This window comes from Vanacampus margaritifer, chromosome 17 (assembly GCF_051991255.1).
Source record: "Vanacampus margaritifer isolate UIUO_Vmar chromosome 17, RoL_Vmar_1.0, whole genome shotgun sequence".
Lineage (NCBI taxonomy): Eukaryota > Metazoa > Chordata > Actinopteri > Syngnathiformes > Syngnathidae > Vanacampus > Vanacampus margaritifer.
The window spans coordinates 10,411,251-10,425,077 of record NC_135448.1 but is presented as its reverse complement, the minus strand read 5'-3'; the positions used below and the strand labels follow the sequence as shown (position 1 = coordinate 10,425,077).

At 38.7% G+C, this 13,827-nt stretch overlaps 3 protein-coding genes across 6 annotated transcripts in view; all 3 read right to left on the bottom strand.

Annotated features, from left to right (window-relative positions):
* Window positions 1-3: 3 nt before the first annotated feature.
* LOC144037462 (progranulin-like) lies at window positions 4-1,517 on the bottom strand. Its single transcript, XM_077548985.1, has 5 exons — window positions 1,362-1,517; window positions 1,117-1,254; window positions 910-1,050; window positions 573-719; window positions 4-385 (listed from the first exon to the last, which is right to left on the bottom strand). Exons 2-5 carry the CDS (start codon window positions 1,252-1,254, stop codon window positions 251-253), a joined length of 561 nt encoding a protein of 186 aa, XP_077405111.1. The 5' UTR covers window positions 1,362-1,517; the 3' UTR covers window positions 4-250.
* Window positions 1,518-1,979: 462 nt separating this feature from the next.
* On the bottom strand, window positions 1,980-7,129 carry fam133b (family with sequence similarity 133 member B). 4 transcript variants are annotated; one of them, XM_077548980.1, is made up of 11 exons: window positions 6,982-7,129; window positions 5,799-5,896; window positions 5,522-5,600; window positions 5,278-5,397; window positions 5,170-5,199; window positions 4,963-5,040; window positions 4,619-4,717; window positions 4,484-4,525; window positions 4,294-4,365; window positions 2,875-2,925; window positions 1,980-2,780 (listed from the first exon to the last, which is right to left on the bottom strand). In XM_077548980.1, exons 1-11 carry the CDS (start codon window positions 7,003-7,005, stop codon window positions 2,685-2,687), a joined length of 789 nt encoding a protein of 262 aa, XP_077405106.1. In that variant the 5' UTR covers window positions 7,006-7,129; the 3' UTR covers window positions 1,980-2,684. The 4 variants fall into 4 exon arrangements, with proteins under 4 accessions (XP_077405106.1, XP_077405107.1, XP_077405109.1 ...); XM_077548981.1 differs by having other exon boundaries at window positions 4,484-4,522; XM_077548983.1 differs by lacking the exon at window positions 4,294-4,365.
* A 710-nt stretch (window positions 7,130-7,839) lies between these two features.
* Window positions 7,840-13,827, bottom strand: part of cdk6 (cyclin dependent kinase 6) — a 30,699-nt gene continuing 24,711 nt past the window's right edge. The window contains exons 6-8 of the mRNA XM_077549031.1: window positions 12,020-12,070; window positions 11,792-11,927; window positions 7,840-10,460 (exon numbers count right to left, since the gene is read on the bottom strand). Coding sequence (XP_077405157.1) covers window positions 10,308-10,460; window positions 11,792-11,927; window positions 12,020-12,070 — 340 coding nt within the window. The 3' untranslated portion in view covers window positions 7,840-10,307. The remainder of the gene's footprint in view (window positions 10,461-11,791; window positions 11,928-12,019; window positions 12,071-13,827) is intronic.

Here is a 13,827-nt window from a genome sequence, read left to right as displayed (position 1 = left end):
ACGTAGCATTTCCGGTCATTTATTACAAAATAAAACAAGCAAGAGGGGGGTCTTCAATTTTCTACGGAGGTAACGAGATCACGACTGCGATTTTATTTTATTTTTTTCAGATTGCACTTACGCTAACGTCGTACATTTTTAATGAATAAAAAGGAGAACAATCACACATGTATTTTGAAATTTCTAATGTAAGCTATGTAGTTGATTCAAAAGTACATTGTATTAGAGAGTGAGGATTGTAACAACAGTGTCATTGCGCATTTTGACCAGGTTCCTGTATCCACCTTGTGGTTGGATTCATGTTTCTTCTGCTACATGATAAGGGGGAGATGTTACATGTGTATCCATATTCACAGCAGTGCTGACCATCTGCACAACACTGGCCCTGAAAATCAAAAGGCAGTCTACTGTTAGAACAAACTTGTTACAGTAATATTTTGCAATGAATACAATTCTATTATTCATTATTTTGAAATTGTACTCCTTTTATTTCAGCTATAGCAGGTTGACACCAGATATTAATTTTCTGTCCATGTTTGAACAAACTGAAAAAGTTCATTTCGGATCCATACCAGTGGATAAGGACAGCAATTCCAGGATTCTGGTGACAATCCTTTGCAGCAAGATGTGCCTTGTGGGCAGAAGAACTGAGAACTGCAGCGAATGGTTCCCAACTCAAGCTCGCTGCCACTAGCATCGACTTCAGCTTGAACATGTGTCTGTAATAATATAATAAAACAATGTCAAACATATTGTTAAATATACAGGCTTACTTTAAGCCACAAAAATACTCTTGTACGTCAATGTTTATTGTCTGAAATAATTAAAGATCACGTTATTGTGGTTGTAGTTTCTAAGTGTATAAGTAAAAAGTGCCAACAGTTTTTAATACAACTCTCCCACACTCACCTTTTCAATGTTATTGATGTCCAACATTGGTTGAAATTTAGAGTCCAGCCATGACTTGGTGACTCTCTCACATAACTGCGAGGCCAAGTTACAGCGAAACCCCCGAGGGCAGCAATGGGCCAAGTCGGGGCAGCACACAGCCTGGACATTCCCAGGAAATACAAATTAAAACCAGCACTAAAACGCTTCAAATTGGTGTGAACTCACATCTGGGTATCCGCAGCAGCTGTATCCCTGCTTGGTCTGGCAGCAGGTCGTGTACTCGGGGCAGATAGTTTCGTCGGGACATGTGACGTTACACGTCACAACCGCCCCGAATGCCAGCCACACACTGAGCCTCAACATCTGGAGTGCACAACACCCGAAATTGACATTCTAAAATTGCCAGTAAGAAAACAATCTGAAGCTTTTAGTCCAAATTAGTGACAAAATAAAATTATGTGTTGACTTACTTTGCCTTGTTTTCCCCAACAGCTTCCCGAAGGTGAATCAGCACACTTGTGTTTGTGTCAGGTTAAATCGTCTCACTTCTCTTCATTGAAAACCGAAACCAACTTTTACCTCACACCCACTCATGTGACTTTCGGATTGCGATACATTCAGCCACCGCCCCTTAAATGTAGCACAACTTTTGAAAACGGACTTTGAGGCTTTGCATCCATGTTCCCTTTGTTGACATTTTAATATTTCATTTTATATTTTAACTGTTTTGAATTTAGTTACAGTTGTGAAGATGTAGATATAACTATGTTAACTGAATATAGCTTGATGAGTAATGCTTATGACCTCTTTGTTATCTTTTCTCAGAAATGAGAAAGTTACTAAGTTTCTTTTATTTATCTAAGAAGTCTAGTTTCTGTTCGTCAGAAATCCATTTTTTCAAAGTTCAAGGACGATCTAGTATACTGGGAGAATGTAATCTGCTTTTGTACTTGGAGGGAGGGGGAGGCGTTTTCTAATAAAAGTCCCGTGTCTGAGAGAGACGACACACATTTGGAGAGAAACATGGCTTGGTGAAATTCCTTTGTGTCATCAGAAGCTTCTGATTAAAAAACCTTGCAAGGACCCTCTTCACGAGATCTCAACTCTGATTTATTTGAACACGCAAAAGATTACAAAAACAGGTAATCTAACACCTTTCATCTAACCGCCTCCTTGATCAGACAGCCATAGTCAAATCTTGACAGGTTGTTAAAAGTTTAGTGGTGTCAAATAAAACACCTGTGTGTAAGGGATGTTCTGAAACACGGGATGGTTGGATACTTTTACTCCTTGCTGCGTAAAAGGCAAAGATAAAAATTTAGTCAATTTCCACATTTTTACCAGGTTGGTTGCCTGTTCATCAGCAGTTTAATAATGAAAATAAAACATGGCAGGTTAACAGTAACATCAAATGATGGATGGAGGTAGTTGGGCTACTAAAAGATAACCCTTCAAAATGTCATCCTTAAGTAACCGCAATGCCGGCCAAAACGTGACTTTATTCATGAAATCCCAATTCATACACGCAGCACTGTTGTGCAGCGACGAACGGAGACGTGTTTTATGGTACAGGTCCAACTTCAATATGAGGCTGGCATGCCATCAAGCGTTGCGTTCCACATGCGAAAGATAAGCAGATAACTCCTCAAAGGGAGAGCTCAGTCGCACTTCACAACCTCAGCACAGCACTGCAATTGTCCAAAATCGGAGCTGGATGCTTCTGGTGGTCAAACATAATTTTTTTTTTAAAAAAAAGCGAAAATAAGCACGAGTAGTGAACAGTCGAGTTACAGCTAGTCCAGCTCAGAGTCCGAATGAGATGCCGCCTTCCTTTTCTTTTTCCTGCCGTGCTTCTTGTGCTTCTTTTTTCGCTTTTTCTTTGATTTGTCCTGTGTTGAGAAAAAAAAGAAGAAGAAAGTTTTGATTTGTCAGCTAAAACAGCTTGTGTCAAAGTGTTGGAACCTTTGATATGGTATTTCTTACTGTGATTTTGTCTTTTTCCTCACTACTTCTCTTTTTCTTCTTGGTGTCAGCCTGCGAGGAGGAAACAAAATAAAAACCATGGAAACAAAGGAAGTCTTGCAATAAAACCACTGTTAAAAAAAACAATAACTGTTTCATAAGGATAGACTTTCTGACTGCAATTGAGTAGCCTTAAAGCACTAAGGAACTTTCAGTTTATGTTGATTATGGCGGCGCCTAATGGACAGAAGCGGTAATGTTATGCCTGAAGGAAGACCAAGTTTTGCATGAGAACAAGCGCATTGTGTTGTTTTTTAACTCAAAAACTCACAAAATTACTTCAGTCTTTGTAACGAATGGGGAAAAAGGGAAGTGATGTATGCCATAAAGCAGTCACCACATTTGTAGTTTTTTGTGTGGCAGTGTTTCTACCATCCACCTTAAAGTAAAATGATACCAACCCCCTCAGGCCATCGCAAAGGTACCATTCAACTAGCTTTAATTCGATGTTTCATCAGAAGAGTTGTGAAAATATTTGATTCCTTATTGCTACTTTAATCAACAGCATAAAAAAGTAATCAGTGATAGACCGATTATTAGTAGTCAAGGAGGCCGATAATTTATATTTCAAGCCGATATTCATTTGCAGTAAAAGAGAAAATAGCGTAAAAAAGAATATTTTCAATTTAAACATACAAAGAATTGGCAGATTTGTTTAAAATGTATTTTAAAAAATTGCAGGGAGCGTCCAGGGTCATCAGCATGTGTTAAGCGAGTAAACAGTTCCCTAAAGTTTTCCCAAAATTTCAACATAATTTCTTTCGATTTTATTATTATTTTTACACACAAAAAATGGAGGAAGTTCTCAGTGTCAGCATCATTTTGTCAGCATTTTTAAAAAAACATTTTTTAATAAATCCATAAATGAAAAGTTCCCCGTATCTCATCTCACTGAGCAAATTATTATTTTTTTGTCTGGGTTCGTAAAAGATTTCAAAAGATCTTCGCGGAGAAAAATTGTCTGAATATGTTCAAAAAAAATTGTTTACAAGTAAAAACTGAACAAAAAAACAAAATTCGCTACGTTTGCAAGCATTCACCGCTCAGTGAGATGCCAGATTTTCGTAAAAAGTGTGATGCTGATATTTGTCAAAATGCAAGATATTGGCACCGATAATCGGCCCTTACGAGAATCGGTCAATCCCTAACTGTAATCTATGTTTCATTGTCTATTACAGTGTTATCTCGACTTTTCAAATTGCTTATTGAGTTTCATCATTGCTTCTTCCTGTCGTATGTATGCATAAAATCCATACTTGAAATTTGGATGACACCGAACCTGCCCCCCCCCCCCCCCCAAAAAAACTAAATATGTCAAGTGCAAAGTGTGCCGTCATTGTCGATCATTTGAGAAATTTGACGTGGCTCTTTAACGCTTACCACATCATCTCCATCTGACTCGGCAGACGACTTTGCCTCACTTTTTATTTTCCTTCGACGGCTTTTGTCATCCTAGGCGACAACATTTAGCACCTTCATCAAGATTCATAATGCATTTGAAAAAAATGAAGCATGCACAACATCAAAGTGTAGCTCGGCGCTTTGAACATTTAAACAAGCTTTAAATCACCTTATTGTTATTGCCTTCTTCCTTGATTCTTTTCTTTTTCTTCTTGGGGCAAAAAGAACAGTCGGTGTGAATGTTGGGGATGTTGTCAAAATCAAAATAAGTCTCACGGTTATTGGAAGGAAGAAAGAAAAAGACCTTTCTTTCAGCATCCGAGTCTGCATCCGAGTCATCCGACGCTCTCCTGGCTGATGACTTCTTTCTTTTCCGCTTTTTCTTCACGGTCTTCTTTTCGAGCTGTACACACAGACACGTTCAGATGAAAAAAGAAGAAGAAGAAGAAGAAAAAAAACAAAAACATCATGCATTCAATAAAATAAGATCACACTCCAGATGCAGCCGCACATATTGCACATACCAGCTACTACCACGTATTTATTTCTTTTTGGGCTAATTTTCAACTACATTCAAGAAAACTAAGTTAATTGTAAATATGTACTGCGACTGCCCTCGACTTGGAAAAGCATATGGTCGTGGCTTACCTCATCTTCAGATTCTGAGGAGGAGCTGCTGGAGGAATCAGAACTCGATGAGGAGGAGGAAGAGGAAGATGAAGAATGCTTGAGCAGAACACAATAAAAGCGGGGGGTTCATTAGATTTGAGGGAACTTGGCTCGTTTGAAGAAAGAATAACTTAGGACTAAATAGAACGACAAGAAGTGTGGTGAAAACTGGAGGTCTCCCCTCACCCTGCTGGATTTCTTCTTCTTCTCCTTTTTCTGGACACAGATTGAAAGGTTAGCATGAGATAGTAAGGATATTTAAGCAAATGAATTTTTAATGTGTGTATACTGCACCTCCTTCTTATCTTTCTTCTCCTCCTTTTCTCGCTCTGCTGTCTTTTTGTCTTTTTCTTTGTCCTTGTCGCTTGCACCCAAAAGCTTTTCACGGTTCTTTGCCAGCTCTTTCTTCCATCTCTGTGACCAAAGACATTTTTTAACAAGAACCGTACATCTAAAATTCAGGGTGATTATTTTCATCGGCAATTGCTTTAAATTAACACACAATGTTTTGGAATAAGAGAAAAGTCGATTTTCATACCTCATTCATTTTGTCTTCAAAGTCAGCCAAGGCTCGTGAGCCTTTCTTCTTCTTCTCCAGCTGTTCCTTTATTTCTTCCCTGATGATACACAACAATTATCAACAATGATTTAACAAGGTAGGAAACTGGCCGAAGAATATCAGACATTCTAATCACATAAATCTCCACATATCACAATACCCATTTAACTTATGTCTACAAATCCAAACACATTGTATTTGATCTTGTAGGTTCCACTGTATGATTTACTCGACAGTGTTTCTCTCCTATACTCACCATGTCGGTCGAGGTCTGCCTAAATAATCCTGTATGGTCGGTCCGGAGTTCTGTACCGGCCCCCTGGATCGTGCAGCAGCGATTGGATTTACGTAGGCCTAGAATGTTAATAAACACACCGCGCAGTTAACAGATCTCATGTCAAGAAAATGTACAAAAATTGATAAGATACTTCAGTTAAACCGTGAGGGAAAATAAATTATTTGAGCAGCAGTGTCAACACATGAACATGTATTAATTTTTTATTACAGTAGTAATGTCATAATTAGCTCTTTGACTGCCAAAAACGCTAAATAACGTTTAGTAAAATCCTATGGAGGAGTGCCAAAGACGTTAAAATACGTTTTTTTTAAACAGAGGTGAAACTAACCATTTTCTATTGTTGATTACTGAAAAACGGAATAAGGTAGAAACAAACTTTTTTTTCTGATGAAAGATGAGAGTCCAATCTTTCATTTGGTAGTATGTGTGTTACAATAGTCCAAACACATAATTTTCTGTGGACCTTGAAAGATCAGTCAAAAATGCTTAAATCGGCTGGCACCCACGGCATCCCTTTTCTGAAAACGTCTGGCAGTCAAAGATATTAATAAAATATTAATATTTGGATGTAAAACTCTCATAAATATAAAACTAACAGAAAAACAATAAGTGCAGCGGTAATTGAGGGTGCACTTTAGTGCCACGTGACAAAATACTGCATTCTTACGCCTCTGCGCAAACTCAATGGCAACCTGAGACCGCGTAGGTCGAGGACCCCCTTTACGCCATCTCATGACAGATGCTTTGTCAACAGTAACACAAGTACATTGTACAAAAATCAAAATCCCCAAGGCGTATGTTTTTTTATTTTTAGTATTGCTATTATGACATGAAACGACATCTAAATCGTGCTAGCGTATTAAAGGCTAACCCAGCTATGCAACACAATAACATACTGTACAAATATAGAGAGCTAATTTTACATTCTTCTGCAGCTACGTACAGTAGTGATAAAGCAAGCGGCGTGAAATTAATGACGACGTAAAAAATAGCTTCACTTCAATGAGGGATGTTGGCTTAATTCTGTCTTTGGTTTAATTAACAGAAGTGTAGGCCTATCACTAGCGCTCTGTTGTGCTGAACGGAGCTGGTCGCAAGCTATTTTGTCGGATTTACGCGAAAACATGACACAGTAACTCACCACTCGATTGTCTCTCTTGCCCATATTGACCTAAATATAGGGGAGGAATCCAGCAAAGATCAAGAACATTTGTGTTTTCTTCTCGATATTGGCTAGTGGCCACATCAAAAACACTTCTCTTGCTAAGCGCTTTGTCTCCTTCTGCGTTAAATAATAAGTCGGGCTAAGTAAATCTGAGGCGTTGCTGCCACCCTCTGGTCAATTTTTAGATTGCATGTAGATTGTACTAAAACGTTTGCTTTTTTTATTTTGGTATCCACTGTCTGGAAGAAGGGGAAAAAATACATTATGTATTTAATAAGTAAAGCTACCGTAATTATATAAAAAAAAAAACAAGTTTAGACTAATTTACTTATGAAGGTAAAACGAGCCTTCCAGCCTGTCAATTATATACATTTTGATAATAATAATAAAACTTAACTACGATAACTTTACTCTCCATTACCGCCATCTGAACACCTTATTACCTTATTAGAGACACCTGTACAATCTCCTGTTATTGTAGTTTTCACATCACTACAAACCAAAAGCACAATAATTAAAAAATAATAATAAAATAAAAGTTCAATGAGTAGCTGACAAATGTTAGGGTCAAACTGAGCATTATCTATAGAAATGTAGACACAGCTCATGGAGTAGCAGTCTTGCTCACATTCCGTGTTGAGCAACTGCATGCAACCAACCCCCTTTTTTGTAGGTGTCAGACATGCCACAGTTTGTAGCTTTTTACAGCTCTTGCTACCTTCAACTCTGCTGTCATCCCTTTGTAAAACTTCCAAATGACACCTAGACCTCATTTATTATATCCCTTCATTTGCAGACGAAATGTATGTCATGTATAATTAGAATGCAACACCATTTTCATAAAAAGCGACTTTTTATTCAGCTGGTAAACAATAAGAAGACACCAATTTTTGAATTCATTCAATAATACCGTGATTTGTTGTGTTCCGAGTCACGAAAATGTGACGCGGGAACATGTGAGATTTGAGTTGCAAGGTGGATCAAGCTTTTACGTTTCAAACCGGAGAAACCTCTAAAAAGCTCAATTGCGGAATTCAGTTTTGCTCATGTTTGAAATGTGATACTGTTACTGGCTAAGAAAAAAAAATATACAGTGATTGTATCAAGTTTAAAGGCTAAAGCAGTCATTACCAAAAACTTCTATAAATCTATATATTTTGAGCTTTCATTGCATTGTACGAGTATGTCACGACAGATACGAGTCATTTCCAAACAGAATGTTCACACAGTGCTTAATCAAGCTGATTAACGATTTGTGGATTATGTTCACCAATTAGCAATAAAAAGGTTGCTTTTGTGGCAACACAGTTCATACAGGCAGTTATATTCAGACAGTAATGACTACAGTAACATAACGTGATAAATAGGACTGACAGTAGGATATGATCAATGGCATGATCATTGGACAGCTTGAAGAGAACCTGAAAGAGTTGCAATGTGGTCAGTTAGTAGCCGGAGGATGTGCAAAACTGTGCGAACGGTTTGGACACCCATACCAAAAACCTGAGAAAGAATGACTTTGTGTGTCTGTGTGTGTCTGCGTGAAAGTACGTGTGTGTGTGTGCTAGCAGCACGACCAGTTTAGAGAAAGTCCACCAGTGTTAAAGTATGTTACTGTTCTGCGAGAACTACAATATAGAAAAATACATCTCTGCAACTTGCTTTTTTTCCCTTGCTGGTAAAAAATACAAATTGAACATTATGGGACATAATGGGGGGGGGAAAAAAAGTTAAGATATTTGTGCATAAAAATAAACAAAACACGCACATAAATTTTCAGCCACTCTCAAGCTGAAAGAAATTCAACAAGCACCCGCAGAACCCGCCAGACATTTTCAACAGACAAAATACTCTTGCCGTACAACATTCCACTGACCCTCACTAGGCTACCTGATCCACTTTTGTGACACTTCTATGGGCTGACAATGCAAATATCAAACATGTTCTATAATTACTGCTGCACTACAAACAGTACAATACAGTCATCTAGCCATTTATACATTCCGTACATCGTCAATTCATCCGTACACAGGTTCAGTAATCCTCTATAGAGTTGGTGGAAGATTACTTTGTGCCCCGGCATCTTAAAAATCAAGTACACAACTCGATGAAACATGCATATAAGACTTAGCAATACAATTGAAATTAAATACAGAATATTGGTAGTTGGTATTGGAGTAATTCTATGCCAAATGTATTGATGAATTGTGCTGGTGCCACCTATTGCAGGCGTGTGCGTTACTGTGAATATAAAAAAATAAAATAAAAAAAAATAAACGGTTACAAGAGACCTTGATGGCTAACTATCACCGTCAGAAACATCAAGGGAGTGGCAAGAACATTTCATTTCCATCATTGCCGCAGCACCGGAATCAGCCCATGATGAATGAATTTAAGTGTGCTTGACCCCCAAAAAGTTGCAACGACCATTAGAATCCCGCTACTGGTCTGCAGTTGCTCGGGGCAACCTCTGGATGGCAGTATAACGTTTGCAAGGCCTGCACTAAGTGGCAGTTAGTCATGACTCATTTGTTTGGTGTCTACAGGAGCATCAGTGCACACTCGACGTGTTCGTAAATGCGACCATGCTTGTGCTTCGCAAGTCCATAAAAGTAGAAGAAAAATCCATTTTAGGCATCCAGAAGACTGAAAGGGCCTCAAACACTGGTCACACAGTGGCCGCTGCATGGAGTCTACAGTCCGTCCACTGATTAGTCCCAGTCATAGAATCGTCTTTGCATTGATAACGTAGTCAATCATCAACATTTTAGAACCTAAAAGCAGCGATTTCAATCCATCAGTTCATGGAGGAGGGTAGCTTTTGTGCATATCCGGGGGGGGCGGGCCTCAATCTTAGCATTACCATCTCCTGAGGACTCTCCTTGAAGCGTTTAAGACCGTATACTGCACCCACCACCTGATCGTTCATGCTTTGTTAACACGGTGAATTACAGTGGATTAAATTCAAGGTAGATACACCTTGATGCGTGATTTGGTAATTCATACACACGTACTGTATCTTCAGGATCTTATGTTCAACTTGTAAACAAGGAAGCAAATCTTAAAAGATCTAATTATGAGTAGTGGCAAAATACGGTAGATATTCCAAAACTTTGACATACTATAATTTCAGATGAATACTTGCATCATTTTTGTGTTACATACTTCAATTTAATCCACTTGATAGCTTGTATCATTAGGAGTCATAATTTAAATCAGTTTGATTGAGCAATCAAGCATGATCAAGATGGAGTTGCCGGGTGAATACTTTTTACGGACATGGTGAGGGACAAGGAGGACTCTCAGGCAGTCCTCTCTTCAATAGTGGGCTTGTTGCTGGGGATAGGCTGAGCCGCATACACACTTCTACTGAGGCTGTCCACGCTTTGGAAATAAGGGTGGGTAAGTGCTGCAAATGCAGATATCCTCCTCGAGGGATTGAAGGCGAGGAATTGCTGTATAAGAGGACACATAACAACAATGACAAAATCAGCATTGACATCAAAATGATCCCCAAGCAGGTGTAATATGCATGCCAGGCCAATAGGTGGCGATGGCACAAACATGACATGGATTTTGTACACCAGCTACCTCACCGAGAAAACGTTGGAGACTTTCATTTTCATGTAAAAATAAATAAATAAATAAAATGTTCTGATCTGGAAACAATGTTTTGAGGCGCCACCATATATTTATTGTATTTATTTTAATTTAACCACAAACAACATGGCGAGATTGTTAAGCGAGCAGTAGATTGCATTGGCTGGTAAATTATTATAATAAAAGAGAGGAAATTAGTGACAATAAAAGACAGAATATGGATATTTGAGAGGCTGTTAGCAATGGTCATCAACCTTTCCTGTCAAAAGATCCATTTTAGGCCAAATAAATAACCAAAGTGTGTTAGTGTTAGTCTTAATGTACTGAGGGCCAAAGAGCAAATTCGAGGTGCACCATAACATAACTGAAAATATGAAACATCCAACACTTTGAGATTCATTTTCTTCTACCTTTCGTCTTTGGATTATTTATTTATTTATTTAGTGGTAATTTAAATGCCTTTCTGTCAAATTTCTGACAATATAATTTTCTGCCTCTCTTCCTTTCTTGGACATTTTATGTTTTTTTTTTGTTTTGTTTTTTTACTTTTAGCTATACATTTTCTGACATTTTTGGCAATCTTGTGGACATTTGATGGTCATTTTGGGGATTTCTTTTGTTTTTTGGACATTTTATAGTTACTTTTTGAACATTTTCTATACTGTCTTAAAAAAAATCTAACTTTTTTGTTATTTTGTGTACATTATATGGTAATTTTATGTTTTTCGTTTGCCTTTTTGGACATTTTATAGTCACTTTTTGGACCTTTTTAGGTAACCTTTTCATCTACCTTTCATCTGTCTTGTAACTTTAGACGGACATTTTGGAATATTTAATTATTCATTTTTAATCTAAATTGTTAATTCATTCAAAGAATATTTTATATTAAAAAAAATGTAAAAAACATTTTGGAATATTTAATTATTCATTTTTAATCTAAATTGTTAATTCATTCAAAGAATATTTTTTATAAAAAAAAATATGTAAAAAAATTATTTATACAATTTTTTTTTTAGATCCACAAGGAGCCACAGGAGAGGAACTAAAGAGCCACATGTGGCTCCAGAGCTACAGGTTGCAGACCCCTTGCCCTAACCATTGGATAGTCCATTTCTGCGACAGAGACTCTAAATTCGTAAATCAAGGTACTGCCTATCGTTTTCAATACTACTTTGTACATACGTACCAATAAGAGGGCCCGCCCTTGTTCGTCTATGTCAGGAACCAAGTCTTCTATTGGCTTAGCAGGCTGTGGGGTGAAGGCACTCTGTGGTAGGGCCACCTCCTGTGGCCAGTCCTCTGCTGAAGGTACCCCAACAACACTGTGGGGATGATAAGTGGATATGACAAACCTCCTAAATCATTCACTCCAAAGGAAGTGAACGGTCACCCATACTGATATGCAAATACTCACTCAAAAATTTTCCCCAGCTGATCAACATCTGAGTTACCACGAAATAGAGGTCTGCAAAAGAGCAGAAATATTTGATTGGCACTCGCTCCTGCTCAGTGGTAAGTGTTGAGGTGTTCATACAGATTTTATGTAGCTCATACAAAGCGTTCGTTCTGTGCTTCTAGTTTTGATTGTAAATGAGCAAAATATAGATGTAAATACTGTGGACTTGTATTGGTAACGCGAGTGAAAAAGGGAGGAGAGCGGCAGCAAGACTGCTGGTGGTTCCTGTGGCTTTGGCCCGTCTTCGGAAAGGCCGTGGGCGTCCATGCCTGCTTTGGCACCCGCGCAAATTCCAGTAGTCAGCATCAGACCGAGTTTGCCGTCGGTAGCACGGGACGGAAAAAGCCTAAGCGCGCTTACTCGCTTTTCTCGGTGAATGTAAGTCATAAAATAGGAGGGAGAGGCGTGTGAAAGCAACATGTGATTATCCGAACAGAGAAAGAAGCATGGGAACTAGAACTTCCTGCTGAAGGAAACGAGGAGGTGTTGATGTCAAAGGCTTAATTTTAACAATGCCCTTTTTGTGCCTAACAAATGCACTGCTTCTGAAAATATGTAAACAAGTTTTATTTTTAGTCCATAACAAATGATGTCAAGATAGACCAACTGCAACTGTTGAGTTGCTGACGTTCATCTTTGCAAAAGTAATAACGATGCTTCGAGGAAGGTAAGCAATTAGACCGGGCAGACTGTGGCTTGGCACTTGCTACACTAATCATCACATGAATCAAAGTGTTTATTAAATGAATACGGAATTTGTTGCAGCTATTCATAGCCGCCATTTTTAATCTTTTATGGCTTCTTCAAATTATACAGGCCTCTAAACTGTTTTTTTAATCACATCATACCAAACCAGTTTTGAAGATTCACCTACAGCAAAGTCATCCTGCCAAAAACAAGTAGGGCTGATAATTCTGAGAGGTCCATTTTTAAACTTGCTGTGGTTTTAGCGATGGCCACAGGCATGCGCACACACACACACACAGGCAAGAGTCCGGTCCACATTTGCAGACGTGCTCGTATTCAAACTGGAATGATTTCCCTGCATGAGCATATACTGTACAATACGTATGCCCCCCCCCCCCCCCCCTTATACACAGACAAGCATATGCTGGGCTGGGAGAGTCAGCTGAGTCATGCTTCCTTCAGTGCCAATATTCTCTGTCCCACATTCCCCTGCAGCAACCCCTGGAATGCCTGTGTGTGTGTGTATGTACATGTGTGTGTGTGTGCGTGGTTGCATGTGAGTGTCAAGTCAAATTAGGTGAGAAAGAGAGAGAAAAAGAACGTTTGATGTGGTGATGCATCCCCCCCCCCCCCCCAATCTAATTTTAAACAGTAAAACATACACGTGCGCTTGAGGCGTTGGTGGCTATTTATCAACAGAAAAGCCTCTGGCGTAACAGACTGTGAGAAAGTCAACATGGATGTGAGGCTTCTGCCGGACCATTAACACAACACGGTCGACCTTTTAAGATGAGAGGAATGTCAACAAGCAGGCGGCTTTTCTTTTTCTCATTCACTTGCGTCCATGACTCACCCTGACACAATCCTAGCCATGCAAATGTGGACTTGTATGATATTTGCTCAAATTCCTTTCACAACAATGTAGTCATTACAAGAGGCATTAAACGTGCCCAGGGCTGATCTCTTGATGTTTATGGGCCTCCGTATTTTCTTCAGATTGAACACGCGTCTTGCGCTGCATCGTAAAATGTCAGGATAAAGGACCGACGATTTCCAAAATTTTGATTTACTTTAAAGTT